Source organism: Protopterus annectens, chromosome 8.part1, assembly GCF_019279795.1.
Source record: "Protopterus annectens isolate FY-2018-M chromosome 8.part1, PAN1.0, whole genome shotgun sequence".
Classification (NCBI taxonomy): domain Eukaryota; kingdom Metazoa; phylum Chordata; order Ceratodontiformes; family Protopteridae; genus Protopterus; species Protopterus annectens.
Genome location: NC_056742.1, coordinates 527,024,051 through 527,048,372, shown reverse-complemented (window position 1 = coordinate 527,048,372; position 24,322 = coordinate 527,024,051). Strand labels below are relative to the sequence as shown.

General features: G+C 38.1%; 1 protein-coding gene across 3 annotated transcripts in view; it reads left to right on the top strand.

Annotated features, from left to right (window-relative positions):
• DUS2 (dihydrouridine synthase 2) overlaps positions 1 to 24,322 on the top strand; it is a 1,571,638-nt gene that overhangs the window by 1,476,302 nt on the left and 71,014 nt on the right. For 2 of the 3 annotated variants that reach the window (XM_044082046.1, XM_044082048.1), the window contains one exon: positions 8,918 to 9,038. In XM_044082046.1, coding sequence (XP_043937981.1) covers positions 8,918 to 9,038 — 121 coding nt within the window. The remainder of the gene's footprint in view (positions 1 to 8,917; positions 9,039 to 24,322) is intronic. The other variant, XM_044082049.1, reaches the window with a different exon arrangement.

Below are 24,322 nucleotides of genomic sequence, written 5' to 3'. Positions count from 1 at the left end.
CTAGAAGATACTAATAAAAAATACTCAGAAACGCTACACCACAAAACAATGATCAACTTAGAAAAAATTAAACTATGTTACTATTCAATGAACCCTAAAAACCAATGAAGAATAGCAAATAGGACTAAAAAGATTATTAAAACAAATCAAATCAAGGAAATACATAATATAGAAACCAAAAAGAAAGTATCTGATTTAGAAGGAATACTAGAAGCTTTTAGGCTATTTTTTCATAAACTTAATAATCAAAATGAGAAAACAGAAACACATTCAGCATTGAAAGCTTTTCTCAAAAACAATGTTAAAGTTAGGTTATTAGGGGAGCAGGTACAACTAATAGATAAACAAATAACAATGATAGAACTTAAAGCTGAAGTAAATAAGCTAAAATTAAACAAAGCTCCAGGTATAGATAATATCACCCCAGAAATGTTTAAATTACTATCAAATGAGGCTTTGCTGTTGTTATTGAATGTCTTTACATCAGTTAAAAATGGTAAAGACATTCCTCCTTCTTGGAAGTACACATTAATATCACCAATTCTGAAACAAAATAAAGATCCCAGTGAATGTTCATCATACAGACCCATTTCACTTCTTAATATAGATTATAAAATTTTTATGGCAGTACATGCTGCTCGAATAAAACAATTACTACCACTTTTGATAGAGGAGGATCAAACAGGTTTTATAAAAGATAGGAACACTTATGACAACATTAAAAGAATTCTTTCCTTAATTGATTATATAAATGTCACAAAAACAAAATGAATGTTATTAGCTTAGACATAAATAGCGCATTTGATTCAGTGAACTGGGATTATCTGTGGTTAGTTTTAGAAGAATATGGCTTCTCAAACAACTTCACTTTGTTAATAAAATCATTATATGAAAAATCATTGGCTTATATAAAACTGGGATCTTGTCTGTCTAAATCTATTAAAATAACTAAGGGCACAAAACAAGGCTGTCCTCTTTCTCCGTTATTGTTTGCGTTAGTCATTGAACCCTTAGCAAATAATATACGTATGGATAAAAATATTGAAGGAATACAACTAGACAACAGCCTAGAGCTTAAAATTCAACTTTTTGCTGATGATATTTTAATTACCTTAAAAAATAATAATAGCAGTTTAAAAGCATTATGGGACTCAATTCAAAACTTTCAAAATTTTTCAAGTCTTAAATTTAATGAGAACAAAACAAATGTATTGCTTATAAATACTAATAAAAAAGATCTAAATAAAAAATACCATAAATATATCTCTACCGATAATACAATTAAATACTTGGGAATTATAATAACTAACAACCTAGATATTACAATTGAAACAAATTATAAAGAGACCTTAAATAATATTAAAAATCTAATACAAAGATGGAATAAATTCTTCTTTTCAGTGGAAGAAAGGCTTTATATAATTAAAATGATCATATTTCCAAAAATTCTTTATGTCATACAAGCTTGTTCTTTGCCACCAGCTAAATCGCACCTAAAACAATTAAATGATTTAATGGTAAGATTCCTATGGTATCCAAAAAAACAAGGATAGCTATGAAGTATCATCTAGATGATTGGGATATAGGTGGCATAGGTTTACCAGACATAGAAATATATTTGCATTCATCCATTATTAAAACAATATCATTATGGCTAAATACAAAATATACATCAAAATGGAAGCTAGTTCATGAGAGAATCTGGTTAAAATCAGGATTTGTAGTAGCAAATAAGTATACAGATTTCATACCAAACAATTTTCTATGGCTGATGAAGGAATATATGATGATACATAAGAATAAAAATATAAGTTCCAAATACATTACTTGTACATTAAAAATTTTCCAAAATCTTATTAATAGCAATCCTGATATTAAATCATGGTAATTTCTTTTATATCCAGTAGCATACACAGAAGGTAATATAATAACATTTAATATGGAAGTAGTCAACATGCTTAAAGAAAAGGGATTAATATATTGGCATCAATTGCTAAACTCTGGAAAACCTCTGACAATAGACAAGATTAAACAGAAATTAAATATGGAAGATAGTTTGTGGTTACATGTACAAGAATTAAGACAGTATATATTAAGCAAACAAGAAACAATGCAACCATCAATAAGACAAAATGTTCCTAACCTTATAGAACATATAATATTACTAACGAATCAACCCATTACTGGAAAGGGATACTTATCATCTATTTATAAAACAAACAAAAAATAAAAATGCATAATAATGACAAAATATGGAATTATTATAGATCAGTTAATGGACATGTGCCAAATGACAGAGATAAAAAACTAATTCCTCTCTCTCCAAAGCAGACATCACTTTCATTATATTGGAGACTTTTTACATGGCAATTCATACACAGATCTTATGTAACCCCTCATAAAATGGAACTTATGTTTAAGAAAAATATTGGCTGCTGGAGATGTGATTTATCAATAAAAGCAGACTGGCAACATATGTTCTACGAATGCCATTTGATTAAACCATATTGGGATAAAATACATTATTTTCTGCAAATGGTATTCAATGATAAATTCCAGATTTCCAAATCTATTATTTTATTTAATGTACCTGTACCTGACTGTGTGCCAAGAACAAAATATGTAATCTTATGGACTCTCCTAGCTATTGCAAGGAAGAACATTACATCAAACTGGAAATCCAAAGCTTCTCCAACTTTTAAGCAATTCATGAATATGGTGTCAGCAGTATCGCAATTGGAAATGAACACTATTAAAGGAAGAACTGAAAGAACTACATCATTATACATAGCATGGCAAAAAGTAACTGAAATACTGGAGAATAATGACTGTAGCAGATTATAATCAGGAAACAATTGTATAGAAAGTCAGTTATATGTCAACAATAGACACCCTTGTAAATACTTTATTTTGGTTTTAATGTTTGATATCTGTTTAGAGGTTTTAGCCTACCTTTTTAAATAATTTGTAAATACTTCATTGTCATAAATAACCTGCATTCATGTTTTCTTGTTTTTGGAAATGAATAAAAATATTAAAAAAAAAAGAGAGAAATCTTGATGAGTGGATGGGAAATAGAAATTTCACCCCGGGGATCATTCCAGTGGCTCTACTCGACAGAGGCACTGGGAACTAAGGTTGGGTGGCACAATGGCAGGTAATCCTTTGGGGAAGGCTTGTAAAGGCTCCAGGGCCATTAGCCTAGTACACACCTATGAACCAGCTAAGCCCACTAGACACAAGTGTCCCATTTCAGGGACAACTTGACAGCAGAAAAATTGTGGGATTAAATCTAGACACTGAATTTGAATTTCTTAAGGCCTTCAGACAGGGATCTGAGGTTGATTTTGCAGTAGTCTTTGACCTTAGTTGAAAGTTTGGATAGCTGGTGCTAATTTTGAGTGAAAAGTTGACAGCTGGGTGTCAAATTTGATGAAGTAGTGTATGACATCCCTTGATGTGTAGCAGTCCATATTTAAAAAGGCAAAATCAAGTATATTATTTCTTCTGGAAAAAAATGCTAACAGCTTGATCCAGAGAGTTTGTACTATCAAACTCTTGGACACACTGGGCATATTTTTTGCTGGTTTTATAAAACTTTTAGTTGATGAGTAAGTAACCGAAATATCCCAGAATTAAGATATTTAGATTGATAGTCCTGGAATCCAGCCCATATGAGAACCTGATGTGGTGCTCAGTTGACATTGAAAGTGTTCTGTAGCTCATGATGATGTGGTCATTGACTGTATTAAATATGACCACAATATAAAAGATCAAAATCTTGAAGTATTATACATGTTTAATGTGAGAGCAGATAGAAAGAGATACCCTTGCTGTCCCCAGATGGTGTGAATGAGTGATAGTGACAGTTCCCTGATACTTGATGAAATGTTATAAGGAAAGGTAGAGGGGCAAAGACTTGAGTGTTGCCCAGGTACCCCAGGTTCATTTTGTGGTTTGGGTGACTAACAAAGCTGGCAAGAGAGAGTTGTTGTGCCCACCCTGTTGGTGGATGGGTGTGGATGGGGGCAGAGCCTGCCAAAGCATGCACCTGTCCCCTTGGAGGAGGGGTTAAGATGCAGAAGATACAACCTGGAGGCAGACATTATGCTTACCAAGCTATCAGTGGACACTAGCCTTTCAAGTTTGCTGGAGCAAATGTTCACACACCTTCTCCAGGGTTTGGGTTAGGACCACAGTAAACGTTCTTACAGCCAGGATGTGGCCAAGAACACAAGTAATCATAATGGCCACTTAAATGCCAGCCACTATGGGTGGCTCTTGCCTCCGTGGTACTGATAGATTCCCTACCATAGAGAAACAAATAGGGTCAAGTCCAGCTGGGGAGACATTATAGTCAGCAGGGGCAAAAAGGGGAGTTCTGCAAGAGATTTTGTTTCTGTCCTTGTTTTTACATTTTGTTTGATGTCTTTCTTTCTTTTCTTTCATTAAATCATATTTTTATTGAGTCATACAATCATAATTGACTGTTTCTCTAAGACTCTCTAACATTGTTTAAGGATTGTTATGTGAAACAGGTGACATCCCAATATATTGATGCTGTTGGCTGAAATATACTGTTACCTTTTAATATATATGAGAATATTTTTTGATGTTGTCACTAGGGCTGTACTGAATATTTGCTTCGTATTCGCTTTGGTTCCGAATAGCAAGCTGAATAGTCTATTCATATTCAGCCGAATAGTGTGCTCAGACCGAAAACGAATAGTGGTCATGTGTCCGTATCTACAGTCCTGTACGTGAGTAAGCTAACTGGTGCAACCAGTCTGTAGCTGTAGTGGCATTGTGCATGGTCCTTGTCAACTGGTGGGCTGTCCGTAACCTAGTTGTACCAGTAAGATTTTGCCTACTTTAACATGGAATCAATGGAATGCTGTGAAAAAAAAAAGCTGTGATGGAATGTATTGAAGGAAGGTGGCTGGCATCATGTTAGATCTTTTATGCCTGTGCATGCTAAGCCGTGGTTGTGCCACTGAGCTTACTGGCATACAGGACAGTCATCAGCGTATTACTGACACTGTTACTTTGTAGCCTATTTTTGTATGATCATGTTATAACTGTAAGTGAAGATTACATTTAGGTAGTTCCGCGATTTATAAGCGAAGTTCAATTTGGAATTATTTCATGATATGTGGTGACAAAACGAAAGCAATGTGCCAGTTGTGCAAAGCAGTCATCTCTCACAGAGGTGGATCAGCAAAATCATTTACAACATCTCAATTAAATAATCATTTGTCCTATAACTGTCCTGAGGAATACAAAGAAGTCGTTAACAAGGAGAAAGCAGCAACAGCAAGTGGGACGTCTGACACTCATCAGACTGGCAAGGTTCAACAAACACTAAGCAAGATGATTGGCAAGAAAAAAACATGGTCCATTCATAGCCCTGAGGCGAACAAAATACATCGTGCCATCGCAAAAATGATTGCCATTGACATCCAGCCGTACTCAATTGTTGATGATAGAGGCTTTAACAAATTGATTGGTGTACTTGAGCCTAGATACGTGCTATCAACCCTCAAATACTTCACTGTAAAAATCATACCAGAGATGCGCAACACATTTTGGGGCCTTGTCCAGACTGCTATCAGAGTCATACCAGAGATGTACAAAACAGTGTGGGGCCATGTCCAGACTGCTATCAGAGAAGCATGATTTCTCTTTCTAAACACAAACACATGGATGGCACAGACAACAACAGAATCTTTCATGAGCTTAATTGTACATTGGATTGGTGACACATTTGCACACAGATCTGCCGTCCTTCATTATCAAAAATTCGATGGACAGCACACTGGGTCTCAACTAGCTGATGCTCTACTTGACATGATGAATTGCTGGAATATTGACAAAGAACACGTCCACTTGGTCTTATATGATGGAGGTGCCAACATGGTCAAAGCGTTATGAGATGCGGATTTGCCCAGTGTCAGTTGTTTTACCCCCACTCTGCAGCTGGCTCTGAATGATGCAGTTCTGACACAGCCATCTGTTGCTGACTTGATAACACTGTCACAGAAGGTTGTGGGACATTTTCAAAACTCTTCAAGCACTACCTCATGCCTTCACGCCATCCAGAAAGAACTCTGTGTACCAAAACATCAGCTTCATCAGGACATTGTCACCAGGTGGAATTCAAAGTATCAGACGGAGCAAAAGAGAGCTGTGTCTGTGTACATTGCTGAATGTGACGACAAATCCAGCAAGGCGATGCCCCTGATGACAAGCCATTGAGCTTTAGCAGCAAGAATTGTTACAATTCTTCGGCGGTTTGAGCAACTAACGCATGAAATAATCTGCAACAATTCCTGTTTTTCAATGATCCTACCAGCTGTTCAGGCTGTCTTGTTGTATCTGCAGAAAGACGTAGCTGATAATGGAATCAAAAAGACAGTCAGCGAACTGATAACATCCTTAACAAGGAGATTTTCTGACTTGTATGAAAATGGCATTTACACAGTTTTCCCCGGCTTGGATCCACACTTCAAGCTGCATTTCATGACACCTGTGCAGCAGGTAAAAGCCAAAACAGACACTGTCACTGCGACATTACTGTGTCAGCCAACGTCATCTATGCCTGCAAATCAGCCATCTGAAATTGTTTCTGAGGTGACTGAAGTGAATGAACAACCACCAACAAAAAAGACAATGACAGCAGCCTTTTGGTAATCTTGGGATCAGTTGCAGCCTGTTTGGGCACTGAACAGTGATAATTCTGTCTCCATAGAAACAGAACTGAACTACTTTCTGACAGAACCCTGTGTTCTGAGAGACACTGACCCACTGAATTGGTGGAAAATGAACATACCCACATTTTCAACACTGTCATACGGCTAAGCGCTACCTTTCTGCAACACCTACAAGCGTGCCAAGTGAACATCTTTTTAGTACAGCTAGTGGTACCTTCAGTGAAACAAGAAACTGTCTTAATGTTGACAACATGGAACAATTGGTATTTTTGAAAGCTAATGCAGTATTCTTGAGTTAAATGTACATCAGTGAAAAGTTTGACAGCTATTTGGTAACATCAGTAAAAAGCTTTGACAGATATTCGGTCATGGCTGTGTTGTGTTTTTTTTAGTTTATATTTGTTTTTTGGTTTTGGTGAGTTAATTCTATCTACAATTTCTTAACTTTTAGCCCTCGTTGTAGTGCACAGACAGCAGAACACACCACAGAACAGTTTGCAAAACTTGACTTGATGTTTAACTATTTTGTTTAGTGCTTAGTTTACCTCATGACTTGACTAAAACAACTATTCGCATTCGGCCAAATAGTTGGTAACAACTATTCGTATTCGGCCGAATACTGTAAATCCTAGTTGTCACTAAAACAACTCTCCATAATAATCTACAACCACTAACATTATCTGTAGATTTGCTGTAGATACAGACGTTATTTTCTAATATAATTTATACTGCAGGTTGCTGATTATCGCCCGTACCTCCCACCCACCCTCATAAGGCTTGAAACAGGTTGCCTTCAGCTACCTGATGTTAATGGGTCGGGTAGCCTTCCAAGTACGTATTGGTTCTTGGCATTCTTATTTACTACATTGGGTTATCTTTTAATTAATTCCTGTAATTTGAACTCATCGGGTTTGGTAAACTGTCCTTTATTTCACTACTCCATTCCTGTCTGAAGCATTTCTTCCTTGACATTTTGAATAGGAAATGGTTCCGTTTTTTTGGTCTGGTGACGTTTATGTTTATACTCTCATGCACCGGTAAGAAGTGGCTTTACTTATGTATAGTGTTACTTTATTCAGTGTTTATATCATTTCCAGATTTTGAAGGAAAGTATCACCGCCTACTTGTTCACTCCTTTTGAAGATTTTATGTTGCAAACTGTTCACTCCCTTTGAAGATTTTATGTTGCAAACTGTATATCCCTCTGCATTTGTAATGAAACTTTTGTTGCTTTTTTTCAGGGGTGGGGTGAGGTTTCACTTTTAGATTTTGCACTTCATTCTCACTGACCTAATAACTTTTTTCGCATTTTACCACTTTGTCTTAGTTTCTCAAGAGGTTATATGTGAAAAATGCTTGACGTAGTCATCTGGCAGTGAGAAAATCAATCGCATATAAATACTGTAGGCTTCATAATGAGTTTTGGCAATTCAGCATTGCATTTAAATGAAGTATTGGAGCAAAGTTCTTGGTTCCGTAGTAGATATTTTATGGATTCAAAAATATGTATTCCATTCATGTACTGAATCAGACTTGTGTCTCTAGGTTGTTACACTATACCGATGATTTACCTGTGGTAGCATTTCACTTGCTGTCAGTCCTTGCAGGCGATACTGTGTTGTAGGGTGAAGCCTGATGTGTGGATACCTGCCTAGTCATAGCATCAAACGTGACTGAATTCAGCTCACTGAGCGTGATATGTGCAGTTTGTATGACACACATCACAACTGGTGGTGGTAAATGTGCCAAAACTATGACATTGAGGATGGCTGTTGTGCGTGTTGTGCCATAGCACCTTCATGGCGCAGTTTTTGGCATATGTACGGCAGTTTCTCTGCAGCATGTGGCATGCTATCACATGTCAACTTCACCACTCTGAGTTTGTCTGCACAGGCTATGATGGTTAACTTGGTGACCACATACCAGACTTCCACTGTGGCTTCTTCTGATAATATTTAGTATGCAAGTACTGCTTGTGCTCTTAAAGGGATACAGTAGTGTATCAGATAAACAGTGAACAAACGAGAAATAGTTTGTTTTAAGAGTCTGTTTTTGTACTGAATGTATGAAAATGTAAAAAGAATACAACCCAGAGCTAGAAATAATGATGTCTGACTTTCTTTCTCTTGGAAATGAATGTTTATCTGTCAACAGTGTGCAACTTTCAACAGCTGTTTGAGGTTTGTGGTCTCCTGGTTGTTTTGAAGGTTTATCGTTGTTTCTATTTGTGCTTTGTGCAGACGAGAGTATCCACCACAGATTACTCCTAAAATGTGCTTATTGGAATGGTCTCGGAAACAGTATCTTCCCCAGCCGGAATATGACACTGTAAGTATTGTTATCTGATGCATTTCAAACTGCAAAGCATTTCATCTGCTTCTTTAATGCATTGTAATGAGTGGGACTTAAGTGTTGCTGGTTAGAGCCATTTTTAAGGTCTTGTTAGTGTAGAACAAGATGTGGATTTATAAAGGAGGAGAACTTACCCTCTTACTGAGGAGCACAGCCATGGACATGGTGACACGCACAGAACAGTGTGGAAAGGTGAAGTAATTATTTAGAAATTATTTTCATGTAGCATTACAAACTACTGATGCAAAACTAGCATATACACTGCATTTCTGTACAAAGGAAAGAGTAATTGAAAGTCTATGGGAAATGATAAAGGTGAAACATATGTCATGATATCTTTGAGGGTTTGCAGATTTCAGCATTGAACAGTGCATTGATATTACACCAGTGAGACACTCTACAAAGTATTGTGTGACTTCAATTAAGTTTTATCACTGTCATATGTCAACAGTGGTACCTCAGCAATATTATTACATCCACAGGGTCCCCTGCCTTAATAGCATGCTTTGTCATTGTGTCAATGTAATAACACCCTTTTATCCACAATACTTTCCTACACCCATTGTCAGCAACACATCAAGCAGAACTTACAGCATATTTTACAGTGTTCTTTTACAGACAATTTTCCCTATGTTGCTTTCATGTTGAAGTTTCTGAGTCTGATTACCATCAGTGGACTCCAGTGCCTCTCCTCAATTGTCAGGTCTGCCTACCTGGAACTTGCTCTTGTAAGGGTTGAGGCCGGCAAGGAGATCAAAACTCCTGAGTTCTTGTCATACTGCTGCTATGAATGTTTAACATGCCAGGCTGATCCACTCCATACTTCTGCAAGGAGATGACATTGGCAAGCCACCCCCCCCCACCCACTGTCAAGAAACACATTACAATTGTTTCCCTGGCCTTTTCCAGGGAAATCTAATCACTTTGTGTGTTCCACCCACATGGCCTTCCCTCCTCCCCTCAGGATGGGCATGTCCATCTTTCCCCACCAGTACCTAAGAAACCCGAGCCGTTAATCGAGCCTAGGCACCTCCATCATAGTCCGGGCTTTATCCCTGTACTGCTAATTGAGCCTGGGCACCTCCACTACAGTCTGGGCTTTACCCCTGTACACCACAGTACTTGCACACATTTTACAATAATACTAAAGCCAACAATTATGCTGAAAGGCGCCAACCATCTACAGCCTTTGTGTTAGAAGTGGAGAATCTAGTAATTCTTTGTGAAATAGTGCAAGTAAAAGGGCAGATATCATAGTCACTGAGCATTATAGTTCTATATCCAGCTGTTTCCAGGATGGCTGTGTATTGTGGTCACAGATAATAAGACTTACTACCAATTGCAACATCTGTTTATCAGAATACTTAGTATGCCCTATGCAGACCATCTCAAAAAACTGCAGCTTTACTCCGTTGCATATCGCCTACTCAGAGGCGATCTCTGCCTAACACACAAAGCTATGTCAAACCCAGAGCTTTTAGGCATGCTCCAATCCCTACAAGCTGCACCCTGTAGGGACCTAAACCTCCTCACCACAATAAACAGAACATGCTGGAGGGATAGATTCCTGTCCCAGAGACTTCCCATACTCTGGAACAAACTAACTATCTATATCAAACAAAGCTCCTCATTAGCACTCTTCAAGAAAAATCTTGATGATTGGATGGGAGATATGAAATTCACCCCGGGGATCACTTCTGTGGCTCTGCTCGACAGTGGCACAGAAAAATAATTTTCTTGGGTGGCGAAAGCCAGGGTACCTTTGGCTAGGCTTATATAGGCCCTAGGACCAATAGCCTAGTACATACCTATGAACCTATGAATAGTATAGCTGCTGTGAAAGTGTTTCAGCCACTCTTTTAACATACTGGTTAATCCAAGAAATGTTTTCTAAGTGTTGATTTTAGATTATGCTTTTCAGTGTAATGCTATGTTCTGATACTTTTCTATATACAGCTCTGTACACTGCATAACTCCTGCTAAAACTGGCATTCATAAACATCCTTACCATCTCTCTACTGTTACAATACCCCATATTCCCTTGCTCTGACTCACACTGATTCTTCCTCCATCTCTAGGAATAAGTATTAACTTTATTGCCTCTATGTAATATTTCTGTTTAGTAGGGTTTTCTCTTTTCTTTCTTTTAAAATTTCTGGTCACTACATCCATCCCTGAAGCTGATGCCTTGCAGCACAGTAACGTGTACATGTGGAACATGAAGAGCCTTGCAGCACGGTAACATGTATACAAGCTGAACATGAAGAGCCTTGCAGCACAGTAACATGTATACAAGCTGCACATGAAGAGCCGTGGAGCACAGTAACATGTATACAAGCTGCACATGAAGAGCCGTGCAGCACAGTAACATGTATACAAGCTGAACATGAAGAGCCTTGCAGCACAGTAACATGTATACAAGCTGAACATGAAGAGCCTTGCAGCACAGTAACGTGTACAAGCTGAACATGAAGAGCCTTGCAGCACAGTAACGTGTTCAAGCTAAACCTGAAGAGCCTTGCAACACAGTAACGTGTTCAAGTTGAACCTGAAGAGCCTTGCAGCACACTAACATGTACAAGCTGTACATGAAGAGCCTTGCAGCACAGTAACATGTATACAAGCTGCACATGAAGAGCCGTGCAGCACAGTAACATGTATACAAGCTGAACACTGTATATGCCAGTTACTTGGTCTCCGTAGCTTCCTGGTTTCTGCTTTCAGTAAATGAAAGAAAACCTGTTCTACATCTTCTTAAGTGCTTTCCACTGGCTAAACGTTCTAGAGTAATTAACCAGAGGATGGAAAGACTTCCTTCTCAATGGAAAAAATCCACACATTATCCCTTTACACAAAGGAGGAAATTCAACAGACATCACTAACTTTATGCCTGTAGCAGTCTCATCTTCCCTCTCCAAAGTACATGAAAAATGTAATCAGAAACAATTGGTAAACTATCTCCTGCAGAAGCAGATCCTATCCCACACACAACATGACTTCTATCCTTCTCGTAGTCCTCACACTGCACTTCTAACCAATATAGATAGTGTCAGTGGCAAATTAATCTGCTCCTTATTTCTGGACTTGTCTAAAGCCTTCACCCCAGTTTGTTGCAGTAGACAACTTCTTCAAATGTCCTCAATTGGTCTATCTCAGCCCACCCCCTATGGTTCAAAAGCTACCTCTCCAGTAGGTATGAGTAAAATAGCACTCCAGTTTCTCTCTCTCTCTCTCTCTCTCGATATATATATATATATATATATATATATATATATATATATCTATATAGGGTCTACCTGATGAGACTGACAAGCCAAAACAGCAACGAGATAACCAACACCAGAAGACCGACAAAGCAAATACCCGACAAGTTGAAATTCCGACACCGAAAACACCGACATGCGAAACATGTGTGCTTGCATTTGAGCACGACTGTGTTAGTGTGCAGTAGCAACGGACTTTAGGGTTAGGGTGCAGGTAAGGTAAGTGTGCGATAGTGACAGACATTAGGGTTAGGGTTTGGGTTAAGGTTAGTGCATAGATAGTTGTGTATGTAAGGTTTAGTGTAGGTTTATAAGGTTTTTGGTGTGCTTGTGTTGTGTGTGTGTTTTTCGGAACAGCAAATTTTTTCCATGGGAAAAAATTCTCTGTTCTGATGTTTCGATGTTGTCACATTTCGAACTTCTGGTGTTCGAACGTCTGGAAGTTCGATTATGGGATAGGAACCCTATGGCAGTTACTAATCTGCTTGTATTCTTTCTGTGCTGGTTATTCAAGTAGTTGGGGGCATGTTTTGTTAACTGTCGGGATTGTGCTTTGTCGGGTATGTCAACTTTCGAGTTTTTGCACTTTCGTTCTTGTGGTGTTGGTGATTTCATTGTCGGCCTTTTGAGCTTTAGGTCTTATCAGGTAGACCCATATATATATATATATATATATATATATATATATATATATATATATATATATATATATATATATATATATACACACATACACACCTCCCAGTCACCACCGGTCTGCCACAAGGCTTTATACTTGATTCCCTACTTTTTAACATTCTCACCAACTCCCTCCCGACATCCACACAACAAGCACTGATTTTGTTCAGTTTACCACTGTTTTTCAGCCCACACTTATTAAAGAAACTCTATTGCTTTGTTACTGTACCACGCTTAGGTTGTTTTAACAGTATTCTGATATTTCCTAACCTCCTTTGATACTGCAAAAGCTGTTCTGAGTTTGCCAAAGTTCTTCTGAGTCTAACAAAATATTTCTAAGTTTTGCAAGGTTTTTGTATGTTGTGAAAATTTCTCAGGGTTAGTGAACATATTTCCAAGGTTTCCTGATATTGCAAGAATTCTGACTTCTGTTGTAAAGCATTTGCTACTGCACTTGAGTTCAAAGCCAATTCATTTTACATTAAGGGGGTTCTTTCACAGTCTAGTGGGAGCAGATAACTGAATTCATCCCATCCAAGTTGGGAACTACTGGTTGAAAGCTTATTGTGTTTTTATCTGATTGGCCTGATGGTTTAACTCTGTAAAAGTCTTTCATCCAACTGGTATAAAAGAATTGCATTTTTGTGAGATTGTGTTCATTTATTCAGAGCTTCATTTTGCCTGTCTTGGACACCTGTGACTACAAAACTTGAACTGCTTCTAAAACCATGTGGACCTACAAAGCTGATATACTTTTTTTTTTTTTTTTTTTTGCACTTGCTTTAACTGTTTCAGGGCTATTTAGCACTTCTGTGCTGTATTTATTGATTTTGTTGAACGTATCACTGTTTTTCAGCCTGCACTTGTTTCCAGCGCTTGCATATAAGCAAACCTCTCTAGCTTAAAATCCTTTATAGGAAGTGCTCTCCATAGTCTCCCACTTTTCACAGCTGCTCGAAGAGCTGCCAGTTTGTGTAGAGGGTGGTGCCCCTGCAGGTCATCTAATAGTATACTAATAAACACTGTCATGTTGACCTTTAAGTGACACTCTGCTACTCCTTCCCATCTAGAAATTGTTTTTCCTTACCTTGCATAGCATAGGCTAGATTCAAACCTGCTGAATCTAGACTGGTATCACTGTGTTCTTAAACCAGCCATGTTACATTTAGAGGGCCTTCCTGCCCCCTTGTGTCAGACGTGTATAGCTCAGGACCCATCTGAGTTGGAGATTGCTGGAGAAGGGCTCAGTTTGGGGCTTTCCTATTGGTACCTGTGTTAAAACAGTTTAAATTGGCCTGTGTATAAGCCTCGCATTTGCGCAGGTTTGCGCTCAGTTTACCAGAGCTGCTCAACATTTGGCAACTTTAGTCAGAGATCTGAAGTGCATCTGCATTCAAATCCTAGGCATCCACTTAAAAAAATGAAATATAAGTATATTTTAACTGCTCCAGTTTTGCTATTTGTGACTGCTTTTTACTCTGCACTTTGAAATTGTGTTTCAGTGCCTTATATAGCACAGGCTAGATTCAGACCTCCTGAATCTAGACTGTTTGTTATTACTGTGCTCTTATTCCAGCCATCTTACACTGAGGGCCTCCCTGCACCCTTGTGACGGGCCTCCCTGGACCCTTGTGGTAAAGTGTGTGGATCTGGACCCATCTGAGTTGATTTTTGCTGTAGAAGGGCTCAGTTTGGTGCTTTCCCATTGGTAGTTGTGTTAAAAGCTCTTTAAATTCACCTTTATATAAGCCTTGCATTTGCTGATTGCTGCGCATAGCGCAACAGGATTTAGCAGTTCCCTGTACAGATGCTAACACTTGGGAACATTATTTTTCCCTAGAGACCTTCCAATAGAACCTGCCAAGCTTCCTCACTGAGCAAAGGATAACCCAGTTGCACTCTAAGCAGCATTCTCACGCTTACCATCCACAACCTGATGTACACCCACTACCTTTGCTGCTCCAAGTCAAACTAGCCCATTAAGTTAAGCCAAAGTCCTAAGTCCAGCTAGCCCACTTCCTTCCCAAATGCCACATTCAGAAAAAATCTTGCCACAGTGAATGGGCAGTTTCCCATCATTGTCCTGCCAGCTTGATTGATGCAGGCATCTTGAAGCAGTGTAGCAATTGCTTCATGTATACTGGCAACCATTTACTCCTAAAGCAAACTAACACGCTATGTGAGAGATGCAAATACATTGTGGAATTAGAGTTGATTCTCTCATGTAAAAACAAAAGATATCAAACAAGTTTTCAGCACACATGCTTCACCTCATACACAAACCTCACCTCTCACACAAAAATAAAGTCACAACAAGTAAACCCCTATACATGGAGGTACTCACTAAAAGCCTACCAAAAGAACAGAGACCTCCCAAATGCAAACCACCCACACTCACCACTAAGCAAAAAGAAACCACTACACATATCAGCACACACACACACACGCGTGCACGCACGCGTCTCAACAAATAAGCCCCTAAAGCAAAATACATCAAATGTCTTGGTCATAGGCAACTCCCTAGTGAGACACACAGATGTCCCCCTTACCAGACTGGACAAGGAGAAGGTCACAGTCAGGTTCCAGGATCCGAAAAAACATCTATGCACTCAAGTCACTCCAGTACCATTATGACTCCTAGTCCATGATGGAGAGAATGACTTGAGATGTACTAGTTTGCCTAGAAAGTAGTCTTTGAGCAGTTGAGCCAAGAATATCGTCACGGGGTACGTTTCTGAGATTAAGTAAATTTAAGAACACACCGGTATTGTCACTCTTTGACCTTTCAGGTAATTGCGTTGCATTCTGTACTGCAAGTTCTGCTAGACCACCGGACTGAGATATTCAGGACTACTAGTGACATGTACAGAGTCCCATTCTTTTGCAAATTTGTGAAACAACTGACTGGTAAATTGAGTACCATTAACAGAAAGAACTTTATGTGGACTCCCATGAACTGAGAAATAACGTTTTAACTTACTAATAACACCAGTGGATGTTAGGTTAGGTAGATCAGTTTCAAACCAATCCGAATAAGAGTCTACCAAAACCAAATAGTGTTGATTGTTCCACTCAAAGATATAATTTGCAACAATTGACCAAGGTAGTTCAGGAACTGGACTTAACTGAAGTGGTTCTTTTTGCAAATGCGGTCTCGTACTATTGCACACTGAACAAGAAGAAAGTACTTTATCAATGCCTTTTGGTAATGAAGGTCAGAACACCAATTCTCTGGCTCTTCTCTTAGTGGATGTGGATCCTGGGTGCCTACGATGCAAAATCTGGATATATTGTTGTTGTAAGGAAGCAGGAACAACAATTTTAGGACCTTTGAAAATAATGCCATCTTCCCTCAACAATTCCTCACTGTAGGGAAAGTAGATTTGCACTTCAGGTGGTACACTAGATTGCTTAGACGGCCATCCAGCATTGATTGAGCTTCTGTAAAATTGAATCACTCTGAATGTAATCTTTTAACTCATCAAGTCTAGTGATGGGAAAATTACACACTGACATCAAAGTCAAAATTCTCTGCATCTAGTTGTTCTGTAGTATTTCTGGGCAATTTGGATAAGATATCTGCCAGATAAAGCAATTTGCCTTTTGTGTAGACCAATTTGAAATTGTACTTTTGCAATTTAAGCGTCATTCTCTGTAATTTCGCTGGAGCAAAATACATAGACTTCTTCAAAATAGTAGCTAGAGGTTGGTGGTCAATTTCAATCTGTATAGCGCGACCATAAATATAATCATGAAACTTTGAACATGTAAATACTGTTGCCAAAAGCTCTTTCTCAATCTTAGCATACTGCATTTCGGTTTGGGTAAGTGTTCTAGATGCATAGGCTACTGCTCTGCCCTCTTGAAGTAGGACTGCGCCAATACAAAATTTTGAAACATCACAGGAAAGAGTGACTGTTTTTTTCATGTCATAGTACCTTAATGTAGGTGGGGTAGCAATTTTCTTCTTAAGGTCTTCAAATGCCTTCTGGTGCTGTTCTAACCATGACCATGCAACATTTTTGCATGTTAGGCTCTCTTAAAGGTGTTGTCAACTAACTGAAGTCTGGTATGAACTTGCCTAAATAGTTGACCATGCCTAGAAAACATTGTGGAGCTTGTTTATTATCTGGTGCTGACATTTCAAGAACAGTGGTTTGCTTGGTCAGGTCTCAAGCCTGCACTTGTGAACAAATGACCAACGTACGTAACTTCTGGAAGTCTGAATTTACACTTCAGAGAATTGATCTTCAAGTTTACTTCACATGCTCTGTCTAGAACTTCCTTGAGGTTTCTGTCATGCTCTGCTTCACCATTGCCTCCAACCAGTAAATCCTCTACTATCGTGGTACAAGGATAACCCACAAAAATTTGCTCCATTGCATGCTGTAAGCCTTCACTTGCAGAATTTATTCCAAATGGCATCCTTAGGAATCTGTATCTGCCAAATGGAGTACCAAAAAGTAGTTAGAAATGAAGATATGCGATCAAGCATCACTTGCCAAAATGAACTCTTTGCATCCAAGACAGAGAAAACAGGGGCATTCAGTATTAGAGCTGCAACTTCTTCGACTGTATGCATCGGATGATACGGTGTCTTCAGTGCTTTGTTCAGATCTCTTGGGTCAGTACATATTTTGATTTAATCTGAGCCTTTTTTGTGAGCTGCTACCATAGACGATACCTATTCAGTTGGTTCTCTGGCTGGACAAAGCACACTTTGCTGCACCATTTTATCCACCTGAGCTTTAACTTTATCCTACATACTGGAGTGATCTCTGGGTCTAACTTCATGGAATACACAACTGGAAGTTTGCCTAACTTGTCATCGAAAACATCAGCATATTCTGAGAAAATGGCTTCTGAAAAATTAGAACTAGGAGATGCACTTACATGATGAACTACTTTAGCAAATGAAAGCAGGTTCATTCTCAAACTGTCTTTGAGTCCCAACATAGATTGTACTGGTCTTCGTACTACATAGAACAATAAGTTGTAACAATTCTCAGACAAATAACTGGGAAGTATTACTGAACCTTTGGTTTGCATTTCTTCACCTCCATAAGCAACAAGTCTCGCCCGACTGGCTACATTGAGTCATTCATCAGTTCTCAGTTTAGCAAATGTATCTGCTGATATAACATTACACTTTGAACCAGTGTCTGCTTTAAGCTCTGTGGATTTTCCATTAATCTGGACAGTACAAAATACTTCACTGCTTGTTAATAAATTCACTGCATCAACTCTTTCATCAAGCATAGATACACCATCAACGTAGAAAGCTGACTGCTTCGGCTGTACTTGATCAACTTGCTTCTTTGTGTGACCTTTCTTTACAACTGTGTGAGGCTTACTCAATTTACAAACGTTTTGGAAATGGTTCCATTTTTTACACTTATGACATTGCTGACCAAAATGCTAAGCACGTCTCTTTTTTAGACTCATGATTTGTACCACAATTGCAACAGCTAACAGTAAAGTTAGACTTGGGTTTTGCTGATTCATGCTTGTACTGCATTGAACTGGAACTTGCTCCCTTTTAAGAATTTGCTGGAAAGCTGCCATACTTCTTTGGAAACCCTGTAGCTGCCATGTGCTTGGGCCTACTTCTGTTTACCACATGTTGCATACTGCCTACATTCACTCTAGAGCCAACTGAAACCATGCTCTTATCACTCGCAAGCATACTTGTGTGTTTTTCTGTTACCTCATGGATTTGACAAATCTCTATGCCCTTGCTTAATGTTAAATCAATGTCACAAAGCAAAATCTTTCTCACAGCATCACTGTTAATACCACATACAAGCCTGTCCTCTGTCACCAAACCGACACGTTTTAGCTCTGTTTATCAGGTCAGTTATATAATCTGCAAATGTTTCCCCTGGTTTCTGATCTTTCGTGTAAAATAAATGCCTCTCTAGTGTAATATTTGTCTGAGGGGTTACACATTTCTTTGAATTTGTGCTTCAAACACTCTTATTTTCCCTTGATTCAGCTGATGAGTTTCACCTTCTCCCACATATACTGGAGGTGCATGCACATTAATGTTCTCTTTCTATGACCTCTGACCCAGCTAGGTTTAACAAAATGAATGCCCTGGTGCATGCATCTCTATCTGCATAAGCTGCTCATATAAAAATAGTGTACTCTTGCTCAAATATTCTCCAATTCTGTGCAATATTCTGATCAAATACAAGTGGTAGGGGTCTTTGAAAGCCGTCTGCCATATTAACACGTGCCAATGAAAGGTTTTAGAAGTAAGCACAAATATATACATATGCACATATGCCAGAAACCTATGCCAATATTTTTAACTTTATCCATTGCCTTTGTACTTCTGAATTTATACCTTTTGGGCTTTTCAAAATAATGCTAATAGACCATCTTGTAGTACCTCTGAATAACTGGATTTTGCATAATTTATCAACATTTTGCCAAAGTCGTTTATCATAATTTAAAAAACATCTCGAACAACTTTACAATACGAATGAATAACTCTCGGGCACTGTAAACTTTTGTAATGTCGTTTTGCATGAAATGATCAGTGTAAGAAACGTATCAAATAACTGCACCATGTGAATAAATTGGACATCTCTTTGCCTTAAACTCAATAACTTTTTGAAGTAATTGCACTTTGTGAATAACTGCATACAGCATGCTGAAATGTCCCCAAAATAGTGATACCTTGCTAGGCAATTCTCTACAGTGCAAGAAACACACTGTAATGGCGGCAGTTTGTGAATAGGCATACCCAGCACAAGAAACTGTTTGAAATGGCTATACTTTGACCATATTTCATGAAACAGTTTTACTTTGCTCATAGTAAACTCTTTAAAATACATACACAGTAATAAGCATACACTGTAAGCACTTTTACACACTTTGAGATATTTTGAATAAGTTTAGTTATGCCCTTTATACAATATGAAGTCATAGTTATGCCAAAACATAGCACAAAACACACTTGCTTTATTTCTGTTTAATGTGCCCCTTTTGCCCCTATTATATTTGTTTTGCTCATTTAAGCCCTTTTTATGCCCAGTGTACTTTTCTTGTACTCATTTTACTCTAAACATGCCCGGTTTTGTTTGAAACACACTCGTTTTGCTGTATATGTGCTCGTTTTACCTTTAAACATGCTCATTTAGCTTTACAGTTAATCATCAAATACATTTATTTTAAACATTTCCTTTTAGTTAAACTTTTTGTGCCTTCTGCTTGCTTAATAATGTGGTTTGTGCCCTTGTACTGCCCACTTTTTTTTTTCTGTCAAGTAAAACAGTTCGTATTACTTCTCATTACCTTCAATTCTTTTCTGGCTCATTTTGTGCTCGTTTCTCTTAGCTTTACCTTCACCGTTGTCTCTGCACCTCATGACTCCGGATTTTATTCTCTTCCATCCCGGTTCTGACACCATGTCACTGTCACATTCTAGAAACAATAGAAGAGTCTTCGTGGGTTCTGTTCAAGCAGATTTATTATACACAAGCACATTATTATTCAAGGTTGCTGGCTTAACTTGTATACAACTAGCAACTGTATTCATGCATGTTATCACTGTGACTGCTCTTACAAAATGGCCCTCTGGAGTGCATGCGTCCAAACTTGTATATATGCACGTAAAGCTCTGTGGCACATGTGACAACTGCATAACACTATAGTATAAATAGCTATTTAGGTAGGGGTTCTAATCTCAGTCCTGGCAAATATAAAAGTAAGTGTGTTTGTAGGTTAAAGATTTGGACATTTCACACAGAGCTAATCGGAGGAGGGGCACTGAGCAAAACTCTGATCTGTGTTATATAACATTAAGTATCCTGTTTTTTTTTTTTCTTGCTTATTTTTACTAGTTATTGCTTATCCTAGGATATTTATAGCACTTTTATTATCTGCTGCATAATTTTTACTGTATTTTATAGCTATAAACTAATCTGCACGGTTGTACTAAAATTGTCTGCCTCACAGGGCCTGATAAATAAAGTTTTTACTGTTACACTGTAAATCTTTTCTAGCTAGTTTCACTGTGTGTGAGGTGTTAACTGGAAATTTTCTCCATTTGTTAAACATCTGTTTGTTTGTTCTGGTTTCCTGCCAAGTAGTATATCATATAACTGATTTGTTTGCAGTTAAAAGCATTCTCAAGAGTCTCATTGCTCCTTTATCTGTTTAATGCCTTCATTTAAAGGCTCACTGCTGTTTTTCTGCTGTGAAAAAAACTTCTGTAGTGTTTTCTGCCTAAGTAGTGTAGGCAGTAGCATTGTCCATATTCAGGATTGTGTTTCTGGGGCTACTTGTTTGTTTGCAGAGGCTGTGTGCCTGAGCATATTTTCCAGGCCATCTTAGTTTAGCAAAAGCCATTTTACATTTCAGTGAGAGTATAGTGATTATGGTCATTGGCTGATTGGGGTTACCTGGACTACGGCTTGGAGTAAGTACCTCATTGATTCTGTCAAGCTATTTTTAAAGTTGTTTCAGGTTTCAACCTTCTGTTACTTAAAAAGTTACCTTCTGAGTGTTTCTGCCCATTTCACACAGCTAATCGGAGGAGGGGCACTGAGCAAAACTGTGATCTATGATATATAATATTAAGTATCCTGTTTTTTTTGCTTATTTTTATTAGTTATTGCTTATCCTAGGATATTTATAGCACCTTTATTGTCTGCTGCATACTTTTTACTGTATTTTATAGCTATAAACTAATCTGCACAGTTGTACTAAAATTGTCTGCCTCACAGGATCTGATAAATAAGGTTTTTACTGTCACACTGTTTGTAAATCTTTTCTAGTTAGTTTCACTGTGTGTGAGGTATTAACTGGAAATTTTCTCCATTTGTTAAACATCTGTTTGTTTCTTCTGATTTCCTGCCAAGGAGTGCTTATACATACATTTATTTTTATTCTTGTAAGAGAATCACTTATTTTGTTTTTTACAAATTTGTAGTTCACAAAATTTCACTCTGCTTAATATCCAGCATTTGATTGTTGATTTGCTCATTTTAGTGCATAACGACTATTGCTATTAAGTTTATTACTCATACTGCTGCATGATTTTTTTTTTATAATAGTTGCATTTGAAGTTTTTTTGTATATTAAACATTGTGCTGTGTTTGACCTTTTATGTCATTTGTTTGTTCATTTTAATAGATGATGATCTTCATGTTGATAACTTCTGTAGTAACCTAAGCTGTACGGGTTATATGTGATGAAGGATATAACCATCGGCTGGCTTCCAAAGCTTCAGGGTACATTCCATATTCCCAAACCATTATTCAGCTCAAGCTGGCCTGACTTAAGGTCAAGTTTGGTTGCCAAGTCCTTCAGAGCTTTCCTGCTGCTGAAACAAGAATTCCTATGTGAGCTTTCAATGATCGATAGTTGGCCAGTGCTGTTCCATTGCTGTGCAGATAAATTCTCTTTGAGGAAAAAACTTCTAGTTTATATTTTCTCACAGAAAGCTTACTTTTTCTGTAAAATATTTATATTTTACCTAAGAAAAAGTGTTTTATTGACTATCACAACTTTTAATCACTTTTAAACGGGAACATCTCATTTTTACTTTTGTGGTAAAAAGTTAATTCAATTTATTTTAGCTCATTTTTCTGTGGAGAAAGTGGTGTTGTTTTAGTTTTGGGGCTAGGGTAAATGTTTCAAGTGCTTAACAACTTACTTATTTACAACTTACCTGTTTTACTGACAATTGCAGCTAAGCTTTCCTGGGACTTGGGAACTTTTTACCTCTTAACTGTGGAGCAGCCTATCAGTTCTTTAGGTCTTCCTTTTTCCAGCCACATAAACAAAACAAAAAAAAAAAGATGAAGTAACCTTTGCCACCACAGCGGGTTGATAATGTGCTTCAGAGACAGCTGGGTGACTCTGCTGTGACCAAAGCTGGTTTCTTGGACCACTCATCTTTTTCTTTGGGTCTGGCTAGTGTTGTCCCTACACCCACCAAGGAGAGGGATTTAGACACATCTTCTGCAGCTGTTTGTGTGTCTTTGGTGGGCAGGGGAGAGCCTGTCTTACTAGTCCTGGCAAAATGGGCACAGTATGCCTCCCTTCTTGAGCAAAAAGCTGTGCTCTTCCCTAGGGAGGTTATTGCTGGCAATTTGTGAGTCTGTTTCTTTAAGAATTTCTGTAAAAAAAATGAACATAGTCTTCTCCTGATAACCAAAGAAAACAGTGCATGCCAGTGTCTGTGGGCAACAGGAACAACTCACAAAGTACTGTAAACCAAAGATTTTATTAGTTAAGTGCTTTCATCCTGTTATACATGGAAAAGGACTTCATCAGAACTGAATGTGTTTAGTCTGTGCATGTACTTATATAATGTCATCATCATGAGCAGTTAATTAAAAAATATGAAAGTAAAGGAACCACCCATATATTCATGCATGTAATCTGAAGAGATTAAACAGAGACTGAGCCTTAAAATGAATGGGAATGGATAGATTATGTTTGTTTCCACTGATGTCTGACTCAGATGATAGGAGATTGTTGCTTTGGCCATTCCCTTTGAATGATTCTCTTTGTCCGTGATCATGTCCAGAACCTGCTCATATCCTTCCTGTTCTCCCTGCCTTGGAGGATGTTTTTGTCACAGTCTGCAATTTCTCTTTCTGTCAGCCTCCTGTCCCTAAAGAGGCAGATATGTCATACAAAGTATCTCAATATTTTTAAGTCTTTATAAAGTCATCCCAAGTCTGGCCCAGCAACTATTGCTTTATTCATTCAGCTACTGTTAAACATTTAGTTAATGTTAATCCCTCTCCTTCGGACAAAGGTGGGAAGACCTTTGAGAAGTTTGGGGGGAAAGTGTATTCCCATGCAGCACTTGTTTTTAGAATTCTCAGCTGTCAAGCTCATGTATTGAGTTTTATGTTTGCCACTTGTGAGAATATGAGGAGTATGTTGGCTCTTGTGAGAAGAAACTTGTTTTGTATAACTCAAGTCTCTTTTGTTTCTCAGGTCACTACACATTGTTTAAAATATGCATGTGACTCTGCTGATATTGCTTCCAGGGCCTCTGCCACCTGAACTGTTTGAAGTTTGCATAGCTGCTTTCTCAAAACCACCCAGAAGATGTAAAAAAAAAATAATTTCCCCTTGGATAGAGATCGAGTGTTCCGGCCTTCTGCTGCTGAGGCCATTAAAACATGTGATGACAGAAGGAAGATGAGTCAAGGGATCCCCCATTTTTTCAGCCCTCCTTCTCCAAATTTACCAAGGGGTTCTACTCTGCCTTTTCCATTTTCAATAAAAAAACAAACAGCCCCAGCAATCAGCTGATAAGTAAACATTTAAAAAGCATGGAAGGGAGTC